This window comes from Coregonus clupeaformis, chromosome 18, assembly GCF_020615455.1.
Source record: "Coregonus clupeaformis isolate EN_2021a chromosome 18, ASM2061545v1, whole genome shotgun sequence".
In the NCBI taxonomy this organism is placed as follows: domain Eukaryota; kingdom Metazoa; phylum Chordata; class Actinopteri; order Salmoniformes; family Salmonidae; genus Coregonus; species Coregonus clupeaformis.
In genome coordinates this window covers 23,291,196-23,318,106 of record NC_059209.1, presented here as the reverse complement: position 1 = coordinate 23,318,106, position 26,911 = coordinate 23,291,196, and the positions used below count along the sequence as shown (strand labels likewise).

The window sequence follows — 26,911 nt, the reverse complement described above, 5'->3', positions numbered from 1 at the left end:
GCAGAGCCTTTGTTGAACTGAAATTGGCAATTAATGCAGGTTAAACCAAGTATATGTTATTTTCCAAATTATATAAAAATGTATAAGATTAATCAAACATACTTTGGATGGTACCCTTATTGATCGTGTCCCCGCTTATAAATATCTGGGCATCTGGATGGATGAAAAGCTATTTACCAAAAAGCATGTTGATGAGTTAGTTAAGCGATTAGGAATTAAAATAGGCTTCTTCAATAGGAACATGTCCTGTCTTTCGTTAAATAGCAGGAAACAAATCATTCAGTCAACATTCATTGATCCTTTCAATCTCCTCCAAGTTAGGTAATTCTGCTTCTAGTTTTTTTGCGCCTCGTGGAATGATCTCCAAAAGTCCTTAAAGTTGGTGGATTTGGTGCCTCTCTAGGGCAATTCAGGCGGATGTTAGAGGGCCTTTTTACTGAAGAATGTGTTTGTTTCATATGATTGTGCTTTGCTTTTTGTGTTTGTTTTTCAGGTATTGTGTAATTGATGTTATATAGATACTGTATGTATAGTGTAATTGTTTATTGATGTGTTGTTTATTGATATGTTTGACAGGTTGTCATTGTAAATACGAATTTGTTCTTAATTGGCTTACCTGTATGAATAAAGTAAAAAAATTAATACAATTCGGTCCTCCTCCCCCACCCTTATACTGTGGGGATGTGGCACCTCACTGGGTGGTGGAATGACACTTCAGTCAGTAGTGTGGCTGCTGGCTGTTCTATACTGTTGCTATGAATCATTTTACATTTTTCATTTTATTAATTTAGCAGACGCTCATATCCAGAGTGACTTAGAGTCATGCAGGGCTTTACATGGTTCTTAACCTGCACATACAGTACAGGCTCTTGTTGAGGTGGGAGAGGGATTGGCTGAGCTGTGCTGTCAGGAGATTTCATCCACCATTACACCTGCCCATTAGCCTGGGGCTGGACGAAGAGGAAATCCTCCTCATGGCAACCACAAGGCAGGGGAGCCTGATTATTGTCTACAGATCCACTAGAGTGGCCATGCTTGTGTGAGTAATATGTACGCTCTCCTGGAGTATGATGCAGTGGACCGTACATGCTTGAATTGTGGGTGTTACTTTTGAGGGTGTGTCTGTTTGTGTGGGTGTGTTTGGAACTGTCATCCTAGCTCCTGGCTCTAGTAGTGTAGAAGAGCAGACCGAGGAGGTGTCATCATCACCAGTCTATGGCAAGTCCACTCCTCTCAAGGATTTCGCACAACCCACTGAGTGAGCGTTTGTGTTTCTATAATTACATGGACTTACAGTCATTCCCTCAAGTAGAGAGGTTGAAGTCGCCTATACAGTGCCTTGCAAAAGTATTCATCCCCCTTGGCGTTTTTCCTATTTTGTTGCATTACAACCTGTAATTTAAATTGATTTTTATTTGGATGTCATGTACTGGACATACACAAAATAGTCCAAATTGGTGAAGTGAAATTCAAAAAATAACTTGTTTCAAAAAATTCTAAAAAATAAATAAAGGAAAAGTGGTGCATGCATATGTATTCACCCCCTTTGCTATGAAGCCCCTAAATAAGATCTGGTGCAACCAATTACCTTCAGAAGTCACATAATTAGTTAGATTGCACACAGGTGGACTTTATTTAAGTGTCACATGATCTCAGTGTATAGATACACCTGTTCTGAAAGGCCCCAGAGTCTGCAACACTAACCAAGGGGCACCACCAAGCAAGCGGCACCATGAAGACCAAGGAGCTCTCCAAACAGGTCAGGGACAAAGTTGTGGAGAAGTACAGATCAGGGTTGGGTTATAAAAAAATATCAGAAACTTTGAACATCCCACGGAGCACCATTTTAAATCCATTATTAAAAAATGGAAAGAATATGTCACCACAACAAACCTTCAAAGAGAGGGCTGCCCACCAAATCTCACGGACCAGGCAAGGAGGGCATTAATCAGAGAGGCAACAAAGAGACCAAAGATAACCCTGAAGGAGCTGCAAAGCTCCACAGCGGAGATTGGAGTATCTGTCCATAGGACCACTTTAAGCCGTACACTATACAGAGCTGGGCTTTACGGATGAGTGGACAGAAAAAAGCCATAGTTTAAAGATCAAAAATAAGCAAACATGTTTGGTGTTCACCAAAAAGCATGTGGGAGACTCCCCAAACATATGGAAAAAGGTACTCTGGTTAGATGAGACTAAAATTGAGCTTTATGGCCATCAAGGAAAACGCTATGTCTGCCGCAAACTCAACACCTCTCATCACCCGAGAACACCGTCCCCAAAGTGAAGCATGGTGGTGGCAGCATCATGCTGTGGGGATGTTTTTCATCGGCAGAGCCTGGGAAACTGGTCAGAATTGAAGGAATGATGGATGGTGCTAAATACAGGGAAATTCTTGAGGGGAAACCTGTTTCAGGTTCACCTTCCAGCAGGACAATGACCCTAAGCATACTGGTAAAGCAACACTCGAGTGGTTTAAGGGGAAACATTTAAATGTCTTGGAATGGCCTAGTCAAAGCCCAGACCTCAATCCAATTGAGAATCTGTGGTATGACTTAATGGTTGGTGTACACCAGCGGAACTCATCCAACTTGAAGGAGCTGGAGCAGTTTTGCCTTGAAGAATGGGCAAAAATCCCAGTGGCTAGATGTGCCAAGCTTATAAAGACATACCCCAAGAGACTTACAGCTGTTATTGCTGCAAAAGGTGGCTCTACAAAGTATTGACTTTGGGGGGTGAATAGTTATGCACACTTTTTTTTGTGTGTCATTTCTTGTTTGTTTCATTTTTTATTTTATTTTGCATCTTCAAAGTGATAGGCATGTTGTGTAAATCAAATTATACAAACCCCCAAAAAATTCCATTTTAATTCCAGGTTGTAAGGCAACAAAATAGGAAAAATGCGAAGGGGGGTGAATACTTATGTGAGGGAAAAAAGTATTTGATCCCCTGCTGATTTTGTATGTTTGCCCACTGACAAAGAAATGATCAGTCTATAATTTTAATGGTAGGTTTATTTGAACAGTGAGAGACAGAATAACAACAACAAAATCCAGAAAAACGCATGTCATAAATGTTATAAATTGATTTGCATTTTAATGAGGGAAATAGGTATTTGACCCCTCTGCAAAACATGACTTAGTACTTGATGGCAAAACCCTTGTTGTTCATCAGAGGTAAGACGTTTCTTGTAGTTGGCCACCAGGTTTGCATACATCTCAGGAGGGATTTTGTCCCACTCCTCTTTGCAGATCTTCTCCAAGTCTTTAAGGTTTTGAGGCTGACGTTTGGCAACTCGAACCTTCAGCTCCTTCCACAGATTTTCTATGGGATTAAGGTCTGGAGACTGGCTAGGCCACTCCAGGACCTTAATGTGCTTCTTCTTGAGCCACTCCTTTGTTGCCTTGGCCGTGTGTTTTGGATCATTGTCATGCTGGAATACCCATCCACGACCCATTTTCAATGCCCTGGCTGAGGGAAGGAGGTTCTCACCCAAGATTTGACGGTACATGGCCCCGTCCATCGTCCCTTTGATGCGGTGAAGTTGTCCTGTCCCCTTAGCAGAAAAACACCCCCAAAGCATAGTGTTTCCACCTCCATGTTTGACGGTGGGGATGGTGTTCTTGGGGTCATAGGCAGCATTCCTCCTCCTCCAAACACGGCGAGTTGAGTTGATGCCAAAGAGCTCCATTTTGGTCTCATCTGACCACAACACTTTCACCCAGTTCTCCTCTGAATCATTCAGATGTTCATTGGCAAACTTCAGACGGGCCTGTATATGTGCTTTGTTGAGCAGGGGGACCTTGCGGGCGCTGCAGGATTTCAGTCCTTCACGGCGTAGTGTGTTACCAATTGTTTTCTTGGTGACTATGGTCCCAGCTGCCTTGAGATCATTGACAAGATCTTCTCGTGTAGTTCTGGGCTGATTCCTCACCGTTCTCATGATCAATGCAACTCCACGAGGTGAGATCTTGCATGGAGCCCCAGGCCGAGGGAGATTGACAGTGCTTTTGTGTTTCTTCCATTTGCGAATAATCGCACCAACTGTTGTCACCTTCTCACCAAGCTGCTTGGCGATGGTCTTGTAGCCCATTCCAGCCTTGTGTAGGTCTACAATCTTGTCCCTGACATCCTTGGAGAGCTCTTTGGTCTTGGCCATGGTGGAGAGTTTGGAATCTGATTGATTGATTGCTTCTGTGGACAGGTGTCTTTTTATACAGGTAACAAGCTGAGATTAGGAGCACTCCCTTTAAAAGTGTGCTCCTAATCTCAGCTCGTTACCTGTATAAAAGACACCTGGGAGCCAGAAATCTTTCTGATTGAGGGGGGGTCAAATACTTATTTCCCTCATTAAAATGCAAATCAATTTATAAAATGTTTTACCTTCGTTGTTCTGGATTTTTTTGTTGTTATTCTGTCTCTCACTGTTCAAATAAACCTACCATTAAAATTATAGACTGATCATGTCTTTGTCAGTGGGCAAACGTACAAAATCAGCAGGGGATCAAAAACTTTTTTCCCTCACTGTATGTGACCGACCGGCATATGTGATAAACTTGTAACCTCACTTCTGAGAAAATGGCCCTTGAATGTTTTAGTAAACCTACTGGAGAGCTCTTCTTTGTCTACACCCATTCAGCATCGTTCACACACTCTTGAGCCCCACCCATCTCTTTAAGGATTCACATGTGAGGCCATGTACTAAACAACCAATGATTTCAAGACTAAAGCCAGCCAGCTAACGTTAGATAGCTAGCTAACAGTACACTTATACTTGAAATGAAAACGACTTTCTGACCAAATTAGAAACGTATAATATCTGAAAATGTAGCTAGCTAGACTATCTTACCCGTATACATGGATTGACGCTTCTCTCCCTCTGTCACGTTTGCCCTTAGTTTGAAGATGTATAAAACACCTGTCTCCGGATTAAAACAGCCTTCTGTGTGTTCTCTTTTCGACTCCCTCAGCATATTTGCAATCAAACGCCAGAATTTTCTCCATCTCCTTAGCTATCATACTCTAATTCCACCGGGCATTCCACTGATTTCAAAACTTGGTCCTCCAGATAGTGGAGAGCAACACTTAGAAAAAAACACGTTAGAAATGATTACCTACACATACTAACCAGCTCACGTTATAGACAGAAGCGTGCTACTTGGCAGACCAATCCATTATCTCAGCCAATCATGGCTAGCGGGAAGGTTCGTCTTTTTCCGCGGCTAAACCAACTAGGCTCGTAATTAACAATTTTATTTGTGTTTACAGATGGCATCAAAGTTTGTTATTAAGGCACATGAAAGTTCACATGTTCCAGAAGTCATTTCTGCCCCAAAACTTTTTTTTACTTTTTATCCCCTTTTCTCCCCAATTTCGTGATATCCAATTCGTAGTTACAGTCTTGTCCCATCGCTGCAACTACTGTACGGACTCGGGAGAGGAGAAGGTCGAGAGCCTTGCGTTCTCAGAAACACGACCCTGCCGCACTGCTTCTTGACACACTGCTCGCTTAACCCGAAAGCCAGCCGCACCAATGTGTCGGAGGAAACACCGTCCAGATGATGACCGAAGTCAGCTTGCAGGCGCCCGGCCCGCCACAAGGAGTCGCTAGAGCGCGATGGGACAAGGAAATCCCCGCCGGCGAAACCCTCCCCTAACCCGGACGACGCTGGGCCAATTGTGCGCCGCCTCATGGGTCTCCCGGTCATGGCTGACTGTGACTGTTGTGGAAAATAACCACTATACTTTATTACAAATAAGGTCTTACAGAGTTTTTGTTGCATCAAGAAATGACTTTATTAAAATTTCAACAATGCCGATACCAGTCTGCAGAGTGGCACCCCATTCTTCCTCTCTCATGTCACATCATTATATACCATCATCCCAACTCTTCTAGCTCTAAATCCCTCCCTCTTCAGTTTCCCGCTCTTTATCACTCCACACCCACTTCCTTTGTCCCTGAGGACGGCTGAACTATTACTCCAACCAATCACTCGCTCCCCTGTCTTGCACACACACTCATGTTTTAGTTTAAACATGACAAGGCCCTAAATTCTTGAATCATACACAAACCTCACCCCCTCATGCTGTAATCAATCAAGAAGATACCAAGGAGACAAAGGTCTAGCCCAAACTCTATTCAACCCTGGTGCCGCTCCCTTCACTGTGTTTGAAGAGAGACAAAAGGCCACAAGCTAGTTTCAGTCTCTCATCAGATAAGACAGCCATGGATTTAAGTAAAAGCAAGCAATCTGACCCTAGGGCAGATTCCCTCTCTACTCACCCACACAGTGAAATTAAATGACCCAATACAATTCCTGGCCCAGTAACAAATAATTCTAACTGTATGCTCTTGATTAACCCAGTTCTACCTCATAGTCCATTAAACACTACAGTTCATTAATAATAATTCACCATATGACACAGCCTGGGATCGAACCCGGGCTGTAGTGACTCCTCAAGCACTGCGATGCAGTGCCTGAGACCGCTGCGCCACTCGGGAGGCCCTTCCAAAAAAGGCTTTTAGATTTTAAAAAAAAGTTTATGTTCAAATGGCTCTCCTGAAACGAGTCCAATTTCATATCAGCACCTAAGTATCGGGATATTATTGTATTGTGAGGTCCATGGCCATTCCCAGCACTAATATCTGTACTGTATCTGTTTGTATGGTGATAGATTTGTTTGAAAGTTTCTGAACATGTGCCCTCTCATTATCAGCCAGCTCATTATCAAGCCTGTATGAGGCACTAATATGGGGGCTTTCTCCATATTCCATAGCTGCACACTGTGTTGTGACATAATGCCATGTGCTGGACCTCCTTTGTCTTTGAGACATTTGTTCTGCTGACCCGGGTCGCCTTGGCCTTTCATCGGATAGATGCACAGTACAGTGAACCGAGGAAGAAACACCCAGGGCTGTAGTGTTTCAGTGGTCTCCCTTCCATCGCCTGGTTAGCCATAGAAAAGGTTTCCAGGTCATCTTTTAGCTCCAGCTCAGGGCAGTACTCTACAGGCAGTGGCCTACTTAATCACAGTGGTACACAGCTCTGTAACAGAGCGAATACCAGGCCTGAGAACAGAACACACAGTAATACCAGGAGATATGGAACCCTGAGGCCAGTGTATGTGTGTGTACTGTATGAGTGCTTGTTTCTTTGTTTGGGCTTTAAGGGTGAGAAAGAGGAAATGTTTTGATTGCAAGCTGCTGTCTTGGATTCAGAGCCTGATAACAAGATGTCTTTCTATTAACCATAGTCACACAGGCATGCATTCCGGCGTATACTGTATACTATGCTGTACTGTATGCTATATTTATATTGGCCTTGTTGAGCCAGTGATTGATTGCTCAGTGGGTAGGTCCTCTGGGTTCTGGACTAAGCTGAGAGTACTAGGAAAGGGCAGTGATGCTGCTATGTGCTGAGAAATGGACGTGATGGGAGTAGTGAAGGGCCTGACATAGTGGTGTAAGTGTAAGAGCCTAAAAAGAGTCGATGCAATTGTGCAGTGGGGGCGGTGAGATAGGGTGGTGCATGCGTGTGTGTGTGTGTGTGTGTGTGTGTGTGTGTGTGATGTGTAGACAGAGGATGGTCCCTGGCGCTCTGCCTATTGGTGATTCGCCTCATGGAATCATAACCAACCAGTCTGTGTGTCTTCCTCTGGGCTGAATGGGTTCCCTCTCCTCCCCCAGTCTCGTTTGAGCATGCTCTCTGTTACCCACTTCTCTCTCAGCTGACATACAAGGACCTGCTCCTTCCATTCCTGAGCCATCTGCTCTGAATGACTGACTGACTAACCATGCATTCTACACCATAAACATATAGCCCACTGATTTAGTATCCAAATAAGTAGTAACTTTATCAAGGAAATGCACTGAATAGATTAATCAATAATGTACTGTATGTTCTCAGATGCATCCTGACTGTTTCAATGTCACTCAGGTATTTACTGGCAGCAGGCCCAGGCAGTCAGGGATTAGCGATGTGGATGTGGTGTATAATAATTACCGGATGAGGATTTGGCCTCGCTGTCTGCAGCCCTTTTGAGTCTCCGAGATTCATGCTTAATGTCAGGTGTCAGTGTGCAGCGGTAGGACGGAGTCAGGCGCAGGACACAGAACTGAGTAAATGACGAACTTTACTCGGAAAAGCAACAAATCTAATTTCCACGCAGGGAAATACAACAGCTCACAGCAGTATATAACAAAGAACACAACACCATGAGGGAACCAGAGGGTTAAATAGGGAGACTAATTAACGTGAATGGAACCAGGTGTGTACAATACAGACAAAACAAATGGAACATAGAAACGTAGATCGGTGGCAGCTAGAAAGCCGGTGACAACGACCGCCGATAGCCCCCCGCACAAGGAGAGGCACCAACTTCGGCGGAAGTCGTGACAGTACCGCGGACCCAGCTTCCGGCAGGACAGGCGAAGGGGCAGGTTTCGGGTCGAGAGCCAGACCCGGTCCCCCGGTGCATACAAAGGGGCATCACTGCGGTGGCAGTTGGCGCTCGCCTTCTGTCGCCTGATGGCCCTTTGCAGAAGCACATGGGCAGCGTCCCATGTCTCCTCCGAGCGCCAAAACCATTCCTCCACCGCAGGTGCCTTGATCTGGCTCTGATGCCACATTGCCAGGACCGGCTGATAACCTAGTACACACTGAAACGGAGACAGGTTAGTGGAGGAGTGGCGGAGGGAGTTTTGGGCCATCTCTGCCCAGGGGATGAAAGCTGCCCACTCCCCCGGCCGGTCCTGGCAATAGGACCGCAGAAACCTACCCACATCCTGGTTAACTCTCTCCACCTGCCCATTACTCTCGGGGTGAAACCCTGAGGTCAGGCTGACCGAGACCCCCAGACGTTCCATGAACACCCTCCAGACCCTCTGTGAACTGGGGACCCCGATCAGACACTATATCCTCAGGCACCCCGTAGTGCCGGAAGACGTGTGTAAACAGAGCCTCCGCAGTCTGTAGGGCCGTAGGGAGACCGGGCAAAGGAAGGAGACGGCAGGACTTAGAAAACCGATCCACAACGACCAGGATCGTGGTGTTTCCTTGTGATGGAGGAAGATCCGTCACGAAATCCACCGATAGGTGTGACCACGGCCGTTGTGGAACGGGTAGGTGTTGTAATTTCCCTCTGGGCAGGTGTCTAGGTGCCTTGCACTGAGCACACACCGAGCAGGAGGAAACATAAACCTTTATGTCCTTAGCTAAAGTGGGCCACCAGTACTTCCCACTAAGTCCGACCGATGCCAGGATGACCCGAGGAGGGTGACGTGTGAGCCCAACAGATCAATCGATCGCGGACATCAGACGGAACGTACATACGCCCAACTGGACACTGGGTGGGAGTGGACTCCGTACGTAACGCCCGCCCGATGTCCGCGTCAACCTCCCATACCACCGGTGCCACCAGGCAAGAAGCCGGAAGTATGGGAGTGGGATCCGTGGACCGCTCCTCTGTGTCATATATCCGGGACAGAGAGTCTGCCTTAGCGTTCTGGGAACCTGGTCTGTAGGACAGGGTGAAAACAAAACGGGTGAAAAACATGGCCCACCTTGCCTGGCGAGGGTTCAGTCTCCTCGCCGCCCAGATGTACTCCAGATTGCGGTGGTCAGTCCAAATGAGGAAAGGGTGTTTAGCCCCCTCAAGCCAATGTCTCCACGCCTTCAGAGCCTTGACCACAGCTAACAGCTCCTGGTCCCCCACATCATAGTTTCGCTCCGCCGGGCTGAGCTTCTTCGAAAAGAAAGCACAGGGGCGGAGCTTTGGTGGCGTACCCGAGCGCTGAGACAGCACAGCTCCTATCCCAGCCTCGGACGCGTCCACCTCTACTATGAATGCCAAGGAGGGATCCGGATGAGCCAGCACGGGAGCCGAGGTAAACAGAGCCTTCAGGTGACCAAAAGCCCTGTCTGCCCCAGCTGACCACTGCAGTCGCACCGGTCCCCCCTTCAGCAAGGAGGTAATGGGAGCCGCTACCTGACCAAAGCCCCGGATAAACCTCCGGTAGTAGTCGGCCAACCCTAATAACCGCTCCACCTCCTTTACCGTGGTTGGAGTCGGCCAATTACGCACGGCTGAAATGCGGTCATTCTCCATCTCCACCCCTGACACGGACAGGCAGTACCCTAGGAAGGAGACGGAGTGTTGGAAGAACAGACATTTCTCAGCCTTGACGTACAGGTCATGCTCAAACAGTCGACCAAGCACCTTGCGCACCAGGGACACATGCTCGGCGTGTGTAGCGGAGTATATGAGAATGTCATCTATATACACCACTACACCCTGCCCGTGCAGGTCCCTGAAGATCTCGTCTACAAAGGATTGGAAGACTGATGGAGCATTCATCAACCCGTACGGCATGACGAGGTACTCATAGTGCCCAGAGGTGGTACTAAATGCCATCTTCCACTCATCCCCCTCCCGGATACGCACCAGGTTGTACGCGCTCCTGAGATCCAATTTTGTGAAGAAGCGCGCCCTGTGCAATGACTCGGTCACACTGGCTATGAGAGGCAACGGGTAACTGTACTTCACCGTGATCTGATTTATACCCCGATAGTCAATGCACGGGCGTAAACCTCCATCCTTCTTCTTCACAAAAAAGAAACTCGAGGAGGCAGGTGAAGTGGAAGGCCGAATGTATCCCAGTCCCAGATATTCGGAGACATATGTTTCCATAGCCGCCGTCTCCTCCTGTGACAGAGGATACACGTGACTCCTGGGAAGTGCTGCGTCTACCTGGAGATTTATCGCACAATCCCCCCGTCGATGGGGTGGTAATTGAGTCGCCTTCTTTTTACAGAAGGCGAGAGCCAAATCGGCATATTCGGGGGGGGGGGGATGTGCATGGGGGAGACCTGGTTTGGACTTTCCACCGAAGTTGCACCTACGTAAACACCTACACACCTCCCTGAGCACTGACGTGACCATCCCTTCAGAGCCCTCTGTTGCCACGAAATAGTGGGGTCATGATGGGCCAACCAGGGATGCCCCAACACCACAGGAAACGCAGGAAAATCGATCAGGAAGAGACTAATACTCTCTTCATGACCCTCCTGCGTTATCATACATAGTGGGGCTGTGACCTCCCTAATCATGCCCGACCCTAAAGGACGACTATCTAAGGCATGTACAGGAAAGGGCACATCAACAGGAACAATAAGGATCCCTAATCTAAGTGCAAATGCACGGTCAATAAAGTTCCCAGCTGCGCCTGAATCTACTAGCCTTATGCTGGGAATGCGGGGAAAACTCAGGAAACTCTATACAGACACTCATGTGCGCAACAGGGAGCTCTGGGTGAATCGGGTGCCTACTCACCTGGGATGATCCACCAGTGCCCTGCCTGCTGCCTCGACTTCCTGGGGAACCTCCCCAGCACCGACCAGCAGTGTGCCCTCTGCGGCCACAGGTGGTGCAGGAAACGGACCCCCTCCGGGTACCCTTAGAGCAGCACCTCCGAGCTCCATAGGTGTAGACTCGGAAGTGCTGGGGGATGGAGCGGACGGACCCCAATCCGAGCGTCCGCGGGTGGCCAACAGGTTATCCAGACGGATGGATAAATCCACCAGCTGGTCGAGTGTAAGGGTGGTGTCCCTGCAGGCCAGTTCCCGACAAAATTCCTCCCGTAGACTACACCGGTAATGGTCAATCAGGGCCCTCTCATTCCATCCCGCGCTGGCAGCCAGGGTCCTGAAGTCCAGTGCGAAGTCCTGTGCGCTCCTCTTCCCTTGTCTGAGATGGAACAAACGTTCCCCCGCCGCTCTCCCCTCAGGCGGATGATTGAAGACCACCCGGAAACGGCGGGTGAAATCCTCGTAGCAAACCAACGTAGCGTCTATCCCTCCCCATTCGGCGTAGGCCCACTCCAACACTTTCCCCGACAAACAAGAGATGAGGTCAGACACGCTCTCGTATCCCGAGCGAGCCGGGTGGACGGTCGCCAGGTAGAGCTCCACCTGGAGCAGGAACCCCTGGCACCCGGCAGCCGTCCCATCATAGGCCTTCGGGAGCGAGAGCCGAATCCCACTGGGTCCAGGTGACGGAGGGGTGGACAGCGGTGTGTGTTGAGGTGAAGTTGAGGGTGGTGTGGGAAAACCCTCTCTCTCCCATCGCTCCATGGTGTGCAGCACGCAATCCATGGCTGTGCCCAGATTGTGTAGCATCGTCGCGTGCTGCTGGACGCGCTCCTCCACCGGTACCGGAGGACTGGGTGTACCTGCTGACTCCATATCAGGTGCGTGATTCTGTCAGGTGTCAGTGTGCAGCGGTAGGACGGAGTCAGGCGCAGGACACAGAACTGAGTAAATGACGAACTTTACTCGGAAAAGCAACAAATCTAATTTCCACGCAGGGAAATACAACAGCTCACAGCCGTATATATAAGACCAAACAAAGAACAATCACGCACAACACCATGAGGGAACCAGAAGGTTAAATAGGGAAACAAATTAACGTGATGGGAACCAGGTGTGTACGATACAGACAAAACAAATGGAACACAGAATCGTAGATCGGTGGCAGCTAGAAAGCCGGTGACGACGACGGCTGATAGCCACCCGCACAAGGAGAGGCACCAACTTCGGCGGAAGTCGTGACACTTAATTGGATAACTTGCTGGCGCTTCATCCCTTCTGGAAGGTGAGGGAATTCCTAATCTTGTAGGATAGCCTATTATTATAGGCGAAATCTGTACGATTTCTCACTTTTCAATGGTAATTCTATCAATTGATTCCTGAATAATATAACTTATAAAATGCCTCATGACTGGATCTGTGATGAGGGGATTTTGAAGGAGTCAGGCGCAGGAGGGTAAATCACAGAATAACAGGATTTATTCTGAACCACAGAGTTACACAGTAATGCGTAAAAACACTCCAGTGCGCAAAACAGGCACACTGGAAAATACAAGGCACACAGGGAATATTCCCGGCGATACAAAATACACAGAGCTCCACCGAGCTTCTCTCTCCTCCACAATAAACAATCGCACACAAAGACAAGGGGGCAGAAGGAACACTTATACAGGTACTGATGAGGGGATATGAACCAGGTGTGTGTAATAAACAAGAAAAAACTAATGGGATGAGGAGTGGCAGCGGCTAGAAGGCCGGTGACGATGAACGCCGAAGCCTGCCCGCACAAGGAGAGGAGGCAGCCGCGGAGGAAGTCGTGACAGGATCCATACACTACCATTAGGGACTATTTTTACTTTTACAGATTAATTTTACTCAGCAAATACATTGTGTTCGATAGCGACTGTACTTGTAACATAATGCTGGTTTGTAGAAGACATTACACATTGGTCCTTGTATCAGAACAGACCCTTTGCAGAGACTTTCAGACAAATGTTCCTGGCATCATGACTGTGCTCTTTTGCTTAATCGGCTTGGAGCAAAGCAACTTAATAATGCAGGCCCATACGGTAACTCCTGTCAGGAGCAGCCGGAAGAGGGCGGGGAGGGAAGCTTCTGCTTGAAAGAGGCTGTCGTCATGCCTCTGTTTCTTTTCAACACTGCCTGACTTGGGAAATGACTCTGAGATCTTCTCACCGACAGACTGCATGCTAATGCAGCCCCGCTCTATTCCTGTCAGATTCGGAGCCTACAAGAGCCAGCAAACACCATGCCAGGAGGACAGCATTGTTTATTACACTGGTGGTGCTGTACCGGGTTTCCTATCAGTTTTGTGTCCGACATTTAGCACACGTTTGTTGAGAATCAGACACCAATGGCTACAGAAAACAAGATTCTGTCTGCTGAAAGACTGATTTTTGTCAATGCACTAGCCCAGAAATGTAATCGCTACTGGAAGTGACATCATCATGGGTGCAGGTCAGGACAGTGTGGTGGTGATGTTGTTGATGCTGAAGGTTACAGTATATGCTGGTACAGTATTACCAGAGGGCATCATTCTGACTGAGCAGTGATCTGATCAGGCAATGAAAGTGGTAAGCTATAATGCTTACGGCAGTGAATCCCACTGATCGGCACAAAGCCCCTATCTTGTTACTTTGGATTTATTTGTTTTAAATGAGAGCTTAACCCAATCCTTGACCGTTCGCTGCAGTTCACTGTTTCACACACATACTTATTTGTTCTGTGTGGGTTTCTGGTCCTTGCCTGTAATTGGGTACCCTAATTGTTAAAGGGCCGTTAAGCAGGAGATAATCACTTTGTAGGACACAGTCCAGGTTTTGGGCTGTGATTTCGCCATCTCTCCTATTCTTTGCTAAGATGTCTTTGTTTTTGCATTATGCCACCTGTTAATACAGTACTACGTAGCAACCTATATTATCCTCCTCTGGAGTACTCAACGGGTTTATGCAGAAGATGATAATTGTTCACATCTCATGCAATAACAGGGGGAGATAAGCAGAATGCCCTCAAGGTACCAGAATTCTGTGGTGACGCAAGTTGTCAGAAATAGTTGTGGCTCAACCTGTGCTCACTTCCATGTAAGACTCCAGAGACACAATCATTTGTGTGAAATGTAGAAAATAACATCGGCAGAAAATTGCCCACTTACCCGTGAACAGTGTCAGTTGCCAGGAAGCAAAGATACCATTTCCCCTATGCAGTGTTGTCATAGAAACACAAGAAAACGGACACTTATCAAGTGTGTATATTATTTATTGTAGCTGTGTGTGTGTGTGTGTGTGTGTGTGTGTGTGCGCCTCCATTAAGTTGTGGATGAGTGAAAGTCTTTGATTCTCAGAGGTGGCGGTTAATGAGTGTAACTCTTTTGACACTATAGAGGAGATAAGGACCACTTATGCTTTACCCTTGTTCGAGTGCTACAAACTGTAGTGAATGCTGCCTATGAACAAGGCTGCTGAATTCTTCTGAACACAGTACAGCTTCAAACGAGCCGATTGACCAAATAGCCCAGGGCTGTCAGACGGCATACCATATGGCCTGACGTTGTACTGCACCCCCTAAGTACGTGGTGCAGCACCACTAACCTCTGGTCTGTCCCTGCTGCTGCTTCTGTGAAAGGAGGAACGAGAAACGGAGAGAAATAGAGAGGGAGAGCTGTGTGATCTGCAGTGAGTGACTGCTACTCCCCCAGAGGCAGATCCCTGTGTAGGGAGCAGGCCAGTCCGTCACAAAGACACCAGGACAAAAGACCACGCACTGCAGCAGCAGGAGAGGCAGAGTTACAGCACGCCAAACAGCCTGCTTCTGCGGCGCGCGCACACACAGAAGAGAGGGTGAGGAGGATAGAGAGAGAGAGAGAGAGAGAGGAAGCGCAAGACTGTGGGAACCGAGCAGTCCTTCGCCAGCCAGATAGAGGGAGAGAGCGGGAGCAGTGGCCCACTTAAAGGAGAGGAGCGGGGGAGGAAGTAGGGCAGGCTGTGGCTCTCTCGGTGGGGCTAGAATAAAGAGTCCAGAGGAGACAGACAGAATGGGAGGGAGGAAAGGAGAGCACTAGGCTAGCAGCAGCAGGCTGGACGAGCCCCACCATGCTCTCCTCCGCTCTCACCACACAGAAGAAAATGGAGCACTGAGGTAGCTTCCTCCTCATCCACCACCTCTTCCTCCTTCTCCTTGCTCAGATTGTTCCCGGGGATCTCTGACGGAATGTCTGGTGAGTATTCCGCCTCAGACTCCATCATCCATCTGATGGACTGCACTGTCTCCATCTCAGTGTGTTAGGGACGCTTGACACAGTGCATTCTATGCAAATAGCTCAGCATTTACATATATGCTTTGTGGGCTCGGCATCTTATTATTTGTCTATAGACATTGAGGGTGTTTCTTGTGTTTGGATGCAAGGCAGTAGTCTTGCTGTCGTCCTGATTGTTCTGGTTTTTGTTTCAGGAATCATATAATTGAAGTTTTGAATGATGGCTTGTCGCAGTCAATATTTGCTGCTAATAGACCCATTTATTTGCATTTAGGCAGGCAGCACAGTGTTCCTTTGTGTGTGTGTGTGTGTGTGTGTGTGTGTGTGTGTGTGTCCAGCACTTGGCATGAGTGAGTGCACGTTGTGTGATCATAGAGAGAGTTTTTGAGATATGTTTTCTCAGTTCAGCAGAGCTTCTCTGACTGCAATACTCAAGTGAGGTTGGAGAAAAGGTGAGACATCGCATTGTTTTTACTGCCCTGTGAAAAAGGCATTGCGATATTCCTGCTGACGTTTCCGTGCCTGTCTCTCTCACACACACACACACTCACACTCACACACACACACACACTAGACAGAGAGGCCTTTTGATGGAGGGATTCTGGGTCTGGAGTCTGGACGAATGTGTTGGTGCTCATTAAATCCAAACTCCTGTCACAGCTCATTTTGGAAGCAATCAGACATCTTCTTAGCAGTGGAACTGTTGTCAAAAGGAGGCGCAAACATGTCATCACGCAACGTGATACAGTATCTTCCCAGTCGCAGCACTTTAAACAGCTTGCTGTTTGCTAGACTTCAGTTTAGTGTGTATTTATTTATTCATTTAATCAACATTTAAACTGGTAATATTTTGAATATGGAGCATACATTTGAGTAATCAATTTAGTGTGCTCCAATGAATGATACTTGGCTTGACACCCAACCATTGTTATTTGTCAGACACAGCAATGATTGCTCCTCAAGTAACAACTAGTACCATGTGCACTGTGCAGTATTGCGACTGTAGGTTATACAGCGGGTTACCTTTGCCCACGTTTGCCCTGTTCTTTCAAAATGTACTTATTTTGCCAGAGTATTACCGTGGTAAGCTGCTTTGAGAAAGAGGCTTGCAAGTTTAATGCAATGGTCATCCATGCCATTAGTGCAGAGATTGCGTAATCTAAAGTCTTTCAGCTAGAAAAACACTCAAACATTCATTAAATGGAACAGTTTCCTTTTTTCAAGGCACATTCTGACACATCGCCTGTGTTTGTTGTGTGTAGTTAGTATCGTAAAATAGTTGGACTCCAAATAATCATGACATTATCCAAATAGGTGAGCATGTAGCCAACTGGTTGAGAGACATGCATCCAGATGGCTCATTACAGATGTTTTGAAATTAATCTATTTACCGATTTGATCTTTGTACCCTCAACAGGATTAGTTTAAGCTCATTGTATAAAATAATACTTGAATAATACAGGCTTTTTGGTGAATGTTTTTCTTTCAATACACAGGAGCTTGGAAAATGTTCAGTCTCGCTCATGGTGGCTCACAAAGCGTCTCTGATTGATTGGTTTGTCTCCCAACTAGAGTGGACACAGTAATAACCCCATATACATTTTTGATCGCCCTAGAGACATTGAATACACATATTTTGAAACTGAGTGGCGCAGTGGTCTAAGGCACTGCATCGCAGTGCTAGCTGTGCCACTAGAGATCCTGGTTCGAATCCAGGCTCTGTCGTAGCCGGCCGCGACCGGGAGACCCATGGGGCGGTGCGCAATTGGCCCAGCGTCGTCCAGGGTAGGGGAGGGAATGGCCGGCAGGGATGTAGCTCAGTTGGTAGAGCATGGCGTTTGCAACGCCAGGGTTGTGGGTTCGATTCCCACGGGGGGCCAGTATGAAAAATAAAAAAAGTATGTATGCACTCACTAACTGTAAGTCGCTCTGGATAAGAGCGTCTGCTAAATGACAAAAAATGTAAAATGTGGTGCTAGTGACGTTTAACCTATTTTCCTTTTTTTGTGTTCTGACATTGACATTTATTGATGTATGATTGTTTCATTGGTTAGGTCTACTGATGTTGAAGAAAAATCTTAGCTTAATGTGTTTTGGTGCAATCTGGATTCTAAGAATCGGCCTCCATGTTCCCTTTGTCCTACACTAAAACATGCTTTCTGCCTGTTATTTTGTGGGACATCCTTGCTCGGATGTTTCCTTTTAGGAACAGAGGTCCTTTGGGTCCATGTTTCCTGTTAGTAGGGAGTGTTTTGAAGCATTTTGGAGGTGGCCGGTATTTACAGTCCCCTATCAAAAAGCCGCTTAGTGATCTGATATCTGAGGTAAAAATGTGTAGATGGCTGCATCGATGAATAATGTTTTTAATAGGATAATGGGCACAAAATCTGTTACAAATCTGTTCAATGTTTCTCTTACACCTGTATTGACTTTTGATGTTTTAACTTTAACTTACTGGAACTGCACAACAGATAGTGGAGGGGGTGGTAGAAGAGATGACAACAAGCAAATCAACTGTATACAGTGGAGATAGTAAATTGCTGTGCTGTGCATTTCATGTGGTAGTTTGAATTCACTGCAATACTGCTACGACCTGCAAGGTCACTATTTGACAACCCAGAACGCTGCATGAAATAGCCTACATCTGGTGGTATAAGACCACAATGCAACGTAATGCACTTACTCACTTTAAATGAGAGGAGAATTACATCCGTAAGTATCATGGGCCACGGGGCATGATCTGAATGGCAAGGCTGAGTCAAAGGAAAGATTGAATGCAGAAAAGAAAGAGCTTTCTTCATCAAGTTGTTGCACGGTGTAACAGAACACGCTAAATAAACATAGTATAGAGGAGGGGTATTCAACTCTTACCCTACGAGGTCCGGAGCCTGCTGGTTTTCTGTTCTACCTAATAAATAATTGGGTAACACTTTATTTGACACCTAGCATCATAACGCGTTATGAAACGGTCATAATCATGTCATAATATGTCATAACAGCTAACATAACCTGTCATGACACATATTTAAACGTGTTGTGACATATATTGCAATATTTTATGGCTGGTTAAGACACCTACATAAGAGTGTCAAAGCCCACAAATCCTACCACACAAGGCAAACCAATCCATTCTACTTATAGTATGTTATACAGTACCAGTCAAAAGTTTGGAAACACCTACTCATTCAAGGGTTTTTCTTTATTTGTACTATTTTCTACATTGTAGAATAATAGTGAACACATCAAAACTATGAAATAACACATATGGAATCATGTAGTAACCAAAAAGTGTTAAAAAAATTAAAATATATTTTATATTTGAGATTCTTCAATGTAGCCACCCTTTGCCTTGATGACAGCTTTGCACACTCTTGGCATTCTCTCAACCAGCTTCACCTGGAATGCTCTTCCAACAGTCTTGAAGGAGTTCCCACATATGCAGAGCACTAGTTGGCTGCTTTTCCTTCACTCTGAGGTCCAACTCATCCCAAACCATCTCAATTGGGTTAAGGTCGGGTGATTGTGGAGGCCAGGTCATCTGATGCAGGACTCCATCACTCTCCTTCGTGGTCAAATAGCCCTTACACAGCCTGGAGGTTTGTGTTGGGTCATTTGTCCTGTTGAAAAACAAATGATAGTCCCACAAAGCCCAAACCAGAAGGGATGGCGTATCGCTGCAGAATGCTGTGGTAGCCATGCTGGTTAAGTGTGCCTTGAATTCTAAATAAATCACAAACAGTGTCACCAGCAAAGCACCCCCACACTATCGCACCTCCTCCACCATGCTCCAACCACAGATGCGGAGGTCATCCATTCACCTACTCTGTGTCTCACAAAGACGCAGCGGTTGGAACCAAAAATCTAAAATTTGGACTCATCAGACCAAAGGACAGATTTCCACCGGTCTAATGCCCATTGCTCGTGTTTCTTGGCCCAAGCAAGTCTTCTTCTCATTGGTGTCCTTTAGTAGTGGTTTCTTTGCAGCAATTCGACCATGAAGGCCTGATTCACGAGGTCTCCTCTGAACAGTTGATGTTGAGATGTGTCTGTTACTTGAACTCGGTGAAGCATTTATTTGGGCTGCAATTTCTGAGGCTGGTAACTCTAATGAACTTGTCCTCTGCAGCAGAGGTAACTCTGGGTCTTCCTTTCCTGTGGCGGTCCTCATGAGAGCCAGTTTCATCATAGCGCATGAAGAAACTATCAAAGTTATTGAAATGTTCCAGATTGACTGACCTTCATGTCTTAAAGGAATAATTGACTGTCGTTTCTTTTTGCTTATTTGAGATGTTCTTGCCATAATATAGACTTGGTCTTTTACCAAATAGGGATATCTTCTGTATACCCCCCTACCTTGTCACAACACAACTGATTGGCTCAAACGCATTAAGAAGGAAATAAATTCCACAAATTAACTTTTAAGAAGGCACACCTGTTAATTGAAATGCATTCCAGGTGACTACCCCATGAAGCTGGTTGAGAGAACGCCAAGCGTGTGCAAAGCTGTCATCAAGGCAAAGGGTGGCTACTTTGAAGAATCTCAAATATACAGTGGGGGAAAAAAGTATTTAGTCAGCCACCAATTGTGCAAGTTCTCCCACTTAAAAAGATGAGAGAGGCCTGTAATTTTCATCATAGGTACACGTCAACTATGACAGACAAATTGAGAAAAAAAAATTCTCCAGAAAATCACATTGTAGGATTTTTTATGAATTTATTTGCAAATTATGGTGGAAAATAAGTATTTGGTCACCTACAAACAAGCAAGATTTCTGGCTCTCACAGACCTGTAACTTCTTCTTTAAGAGGCTCCTTTGTCTTCCACTCGTTACCTGTATTAATGGCACCTGTTTGAACTTGTTAACTAGCAATTATTAGGAAATGGAAGACATACAAGACCACTGATAATCTCCCTCGATCTGGGGCTCCACGCAAGATCTCACCCCGTGGGGTCAAAATGATCACAAGAACGGTGAGCAAAAATCCCAGAACCACACGGGGGGACCTAGTGAATGACCTGCAGAGAGCTGGGACCAAAATAACAAAGCCTACCATCAGTAACACACTACGCCGCCAGGGACTCAAATCCTGCAGTGCCAGACGTGTCCCCCTGCTTAAGCCAGTACATGTCCAGGCCCGTCTGAAGTTTGCTAGAGTGCATTTGGATGATCCAGAAGAGGACTGGGAGAATGTCATATGGTCAGATGAAACCAAAATATAACTTTTTGGTAAAAACTCAACTCGTCGTGTTTGGAGGACAAAGAATGCTGAGTTGCATCCAAAGAACACCATACCTACTGTGAAGCATGGGGGTGGAAACATCATGCTTTGGGGTTGTTTTTCTGCAAAGGGACCAGGACGACTGATCCGTGTAAAGAAAAGAATGAATGGGGCCATGTATCGTGAGATTTTGAGTGAAAACCTCCTTCCATCAGCAAGGGCATTGAAGATGAAACGTGGCTGGGTCTTTCAGCATGACAATGATCCCAAACACACCGCCCGGGCAACGAAGGAGTGGCATCGTAAGAAGCATTTCAAGGTCCTGGAGTGGCCTAGCCAGTCTCCAGATCTCAACCCCATAGAAAATCTTTGGAGGGAGTTGAAAGTCTGTGTTGCCCAGCGACAGCCCCAAAACATCACTGCTCTAGAGGAGATCTGCATGGAGGAATGGGTCAAAATACCAGCAACAGTGTGTGAAAACCTTGTGAAGACTTACAGAAAACGTTTGACCTGTGTCATTGCCAACAAAGGGTATATAACAAAATATTGAGAAACTTTTGTTATTGACCAAATACTTATTTTCCACCATAATTTGCAAATACATTCATAAAAAATCCTACAATGTGATTTTCTGGATTTTTCCCCCCTCATTTTGTCTGTCATAGTTGACGTGTACCTATGATGAAAATTACAGGCCTCTCATCTTTTTAAGTGGGAGAACTTGCACAATTGGTGGCTGACTAAATACTTTTTTTCCCCCACTGTACAATATCTTTTGATTTGTTTAACACTTTTTTGGTTACTACATGATTCCATATGCGTTATTTCATAGTTTTGATGTCTTCACTATTATTCTACAATGTAGAAAATAGTAAAAAATTTAGAAAAACCCTTGAATGAGAAGGTGTGTCCTAACTTTTGACTGGTACTGTATATACATACACACACACACACACACACACACACACACACACACACACACACAGCAACACCTCCTCCATAGGCATTCCTGTCTCTTCTGTAAATGTTATATCCTTGTGTTGCTACTGCGCTATTTGATGGTAGTTATATATGTTTTTGAATGATACAAGTTCTACATTTGCTTTATGAGTTGTGCATGACCCTAGGGTGGCAACACATACATTATAAGTGATTTCAAATGGGCTTTCTCCATTCTGATAGTTTTTTACAGTTCAATCAAACTTCAACAAAAATATGATCTCATTTGACTTATTTTTGACCAAATATTGCAATTTTGATTTAGTTCAAAACACTTGGGTGAACTGTTGAAATCATGGGAATAAAATTATTATTCTAATTCTATAGTAATAATGTAACAGTGGGCACTTTGAATACATTGTTTGACATGACAAAGAACGCAAAAGCCAGGGAGGCGTTTATAGAGTTAGAAATTAGAATACTAATAGGATCTCTATGGAGGTGTTATTGTGACAGGGTAGGAACCAAAGTGTTGGTCAGTGTTTCCCAGGCGAGTTGGACACTATAATCTTTGGCTACATTAAATGTTTTCTCTTACTTCATGTAGCTAACATGTTTATGCTTCCCCTAATATGCTCTGATTTAGAAGATAATGCTGCACAAACAACATGCTGATTTAGGCCTACACCCGCACTGGTATCAGGCTGTATTAGCTATATACGTTTGCTCAGACTCAGTAGATTTATTAGCTAGCCAGCTTACCAGCGATTAGCATTAGCGGCTAACATGATTTCTTTTTGCCACAACTTGCTAAGAAAAGACAAACTAGCTGTTTGCAGACAGTAAGATACACAAACTAATAGTGTAATTATAGAACACTTGTGGATTTATATTAAGAAGCAAAGTGGAAAGCAGCATCGTTGCCATCCACATTGTTTCATCTGCTGTGTTGACCATGCAGACTGAAGAGTGAATGGTCAGCAAATAATCTTGTGGTGGATCAACAACAACTGCGCTCCTTGAGTGACAGGGGGCGTGGCTTGGTGAGAGATTGCTCAAGTAGCAGGGTAAACTATAAAAACAGAATGGCGTGTCACATTTAACAAACCAAACATTGAAATACCGTTATAGAAGGTAAAGGGAAAAAAATAAAATAGTCTGCATCAATACCAGTATATAGTAAAATACATTATACCGCCCAAGTGTTGAGTGAGTTATATTCTTCAGTCTATTGTAAACATGCAGGCATGTTACTGTATCCACATTTTATTTTATTTTTTATCTCCAGTGTGTTCTGTGTTTAGTAATGCAGTCCCTTTGACTCAGCTGAGTCACAAAGGCGCTTGTTTCTTCCGCGCTTAATGACCTTGTTATTTCCTGTCATGCTCCCAGAATGCCTTGTGATTTTTATTCAGGCTCCTATAAGCCAGTCCAATTCCTTGGCAGCATCACCGGCTCTTCACTTTATAAGGTTTGACATCACTTTGACTGTGAGAACTACATCCTGCGATTTGTGTTTGTTCCAAATGTTGATTCCCCCATTTGGGACAGTACTAAGCCAGCACTCAGTCTTCTTAAAGGAAAATTCAACCCCAAAACTATATTTTGTTTCAGTAGTCCATTGTTGATATAGTCCCAAAATGTTTTGCATGTCAGCAGTCAAGTTTTCAAGATATATAACTTTCAAAATACAGCCGGTATGACGCATTCGGCATCATATGATGCTGCATATCTTGAAAACGTCATTGCTGATATGCAAAACATTTTGTGACTATATAAAAAATGGACTAATGAAACAAATACCAAAAGATAGTTTTTGGGTGGAGTTTTCCTATAATCCTTCGGTGAATGTTGGCCACAATCACTTACAATTGTTTTTTACATTTAAGGGTTTTTAAACATGAACAACCATATCAGTATGGAGTTGGATATAATTTTTTACTGATATAATTGTTTTTAAATGATAGCAATGGGACCTGTCTGCAGTGCAAATAGCAATACGTATAACCTCATGAAATACTAGAAAACAGTATTCTATTCGTGAATTACTCCCTTATACGTCAAAATATCTAACTGTGCTAGTAGGCTACTGTACCTATATATTTTCATTCTGTGCTGTAAGAGATAGAAAAGTGTTTGTTTTATGTTAAATTCGATTCAGAGTCCATCGTCTGAGGCACGATAGTCTGACCTCATTTAATTGGCTGTTATCGGCTGTTTGTGTGCTTGGCCCCCAACGGCCTGCAGTGGCATTGACAAGATCATTGGGTAAATGCTGAGCCACAGACTGCAAGTTGAATAGCTGCCATCAGACGGGCATGAATCTCTCAATAAGTGAATTAAAAAGCAGCAATGTTGTCAGCACTGTGCATTAACAGACTGCAGCATGAGTTACAGAGCTAGCCTACTGCCTTGGAGTTTGATCCTGACACTTGTTTGTCATTGACTGGAAATATTAGGATTTGTTTTACATTATTGATCCCCTATATCAGTGGTTCCCAACTCCTCGAGGACCCCCAACAACAGCACACATTTTTGTTGTAGCCCCAGACAAACTCACCTGATTCAACTCATTGAGGGCTTGATGATTAGTTGACAGGTAGAGGCTGAGGCGGAGGTACTCGAGGAGTTAGGAAATACTGCCCTATTTTATGGAACCAGACCCATTTTCATTCCAAAACCATTATAACATTATTGCATGGACACTAGTACAAGTGTAGTACAATTTGTTTCATTAAGGCTTATTGTAAACTATTTTAAACTGTCACATTTTGTTAAACAGTCACCAAGAACAAAATCCACCCAGAGCTTCCCAAAGACTCTATTTTAAAATGTTACCCGCATGCTTAAAGTTTTCCCCCAAAGGATATAGCTTCTCAGAGAGGAAGGTTTATTTTAGTCGGACCTCTCAGCTCTGCCAGGTATCTCTCTGTATTTCTCACAGCTCCTCACTGTGTCCCCACCACAATACAAATGAGCTGAGCTAGAGAATGTGACGACTCACTCCCCACCTGAGGATTTTTCCCGACTCATCCCCGAGGCAGGAAGTAGATTCATGTTTAATTCATGCAGCCAATGAAGAGCCAGGGGAACAATGAGTAAGCACATATCTCTCCTTTTTGCCGCCCAGCAGGAGCTCAATTACCCTGCTTACCCTCCTAGAAATTAATTGTAATGTGCAGGAGTTAACCAACAGAAAGAAGAGCATATACTGTAGTAGCAAACATTGTGACAACTTTCTCTCCTGCCAGTGATGCCTCCTGTAGCTCAGTTGGTAGAGCATGGCACTTGCAACGCCAGGGTTGTGGGTTTGATTCCCACGGGGGGCCAGTATGAAAAATGTATGCACTCACTAACTGTAAGTCGCTCTGGATAAGAGCGTCTGCTAAATGACTAAAATGTAAATGATGCAACAATGCCAAAATGGCGATTTACAGTTACTGTTAGCTGGCGTTCTAAAGCCTAGTGTTTCCATTCCCCTATAATTGGCGCTTTGGCTTTTTCGGTCAATAAAGTCGAGTTGAGGATTGACGGTTGCGTGTTGTGATACTTGTTTTACGAATGCCATGTTTTTTACAGACAACTAAAATATTGAACCAATAAAACTAAAAGGAACCCTTGCAGTTATTTGGTTGCACGAATATCTTCTATATCTGTATCAGCTATCATATGTTACTGTGGGTAGTATGGCTTTCTTGGCTTCTTTCACTTCAAGGATATTGATTGTTCACTTGAACTGTGTTATTGCTGTTCACATCTAATGGCCACGATGGTAGTCTTCCCTGCCTAGTGACTGAGTGACGAGTCAGATTGCCACCTCCTTGTCTCTGCAGCTGTGCTCTGCCAGAGGCCCTATAAAGCATTGTGTTGGTGCCGCTTACCCACCTGCCAGACCATCTAAAGCCCATCCAAGTAGGAGAGCTACCAGCTGGGAAATAATGTAGATCTCAGTCATGCCAACCCCGTAGGGCCAGAGCCAGTGGCATCCGACAGGGTGCACCCACAACACCAGTCTTTTTTTGGAACACACAGCTGACTGTTGCCTGTGTTGAGATATTGAATGTGTGTGACTGACTGACCGTATCTCTTCCTCTTCTCCCCCAGATCCCATCTAATGCCGAGGCTGAAGGAATCACGGTCTCACGAGTCGTTGTTCAGCCCCAGCAGTGCAGTAGAAGCTTTTGATCTCAGCATGGAGGACGAGGTGTTGATCAAACCGGTGCACAGCAGCATCCTGGGCCAGGACTACTGCTTCGAGGTGAGCCCTCCCAGCAGCACCACCACTGCCTCTGATGACTGCCGCAGCTCAAGGCTCGCGAACTGCAGACTCTTTTTAATAGCGTCTCTTAGGATCCTAAAGCACTGTATATAATGCATTGTGTCTAATCTACTCTTCATTTCATCGCCATTACCTATGTCTGAAAACCTGCATAATACAAGGTGGGCGGGTCCCTCAATGTCTGTCAAGCAGTCAGTGCCATTGGGTAGGTTGAGTGTGTGGCTGGGAATCTGCTAGGGAGCGTCCCCACTGCCAGGAGGGTCTCCCTGCCCCTCTTCCTGCCTGGTAGTGGCCTGTGTGTCTGTCTGGCCCATCTGTTGGCATCTCCATGCTCCTGCTCTCTGTGAATTTGCTCCGAGAGGTGAGCTCCGAGAGGGCCCCATTCACAAGGATTTACTGCCTATTATGCTAAAGCACGCTGCCAGCTGGACAGATCATGGCTCTGTGACCGAGTGGACAAGCGTTTCTCTCATGATCAAGTGCAAGAGGATTTCAATGGCTGTCCAGGCTCAGTGTTACGTATGCATTGTATCATTGTGCACAGACCCTGCAGCCCAGTTGGCACGTGTGTGTGTTCTACCCAACCCTGCTTTCATATGGGTCTTTTTCATTATCTATAACCTAAAGGGAAGGGCTTAATTGTCTGCCATACTTCACAGGTAACCACTTCCACTGGAACAAAATGCTTTTCGTGTCGGTCATCCGCCGAGAGGGACAAATGGATGGAGAACTTAAGGAGAGCTGTAAATCCAAACAAGGTAAACTCTATGCAAGTAGTGGGCCCTCTGTGTAAGGAAAGAGCATTACAGTCGAACACATGTCAGAGCACCCATG

The 26,911-nt window shown here is 45.4% G+C and overlaps 1 protein-coding gene across 3 annotated transcripts in view; it reads left to right on the top strand.

Annotated features, from left to right (window-relative positions):
- LOC121550203 (disabled homolog 2-interacting protein-like) overlaps positions 1–26,911 on the top strand; it is a 95,709-nt gene that overhangs the window by 50,131 nt on the left and 18,667 nt on the right. The window contains exons 1-3 of one of the 3 annotated variants that reach the window (XM_045226820.1): positions 15,147–15,600; positions 25,903–26,056; positions 26,737–26,835. In XM_045226820.1, the coding sequence (XP_045082755.1) occupies positions 25,913–26,056; positions 26,737–26,835 (243 nt within the window). In that variant the 5' untranslated portion in view covers positions 15,147–15,600; positions 25,903–25,912. Of the gene's footprint in view, positions 1–15,146; positions 15,601–25,902; positions 26,057–26,736; positions 26,836–26,911 lie in introns of those variants that run through there. The other 2 variants (XM_041862349.2, XM_045226821.1) reach the window with 2 other exon arrangements.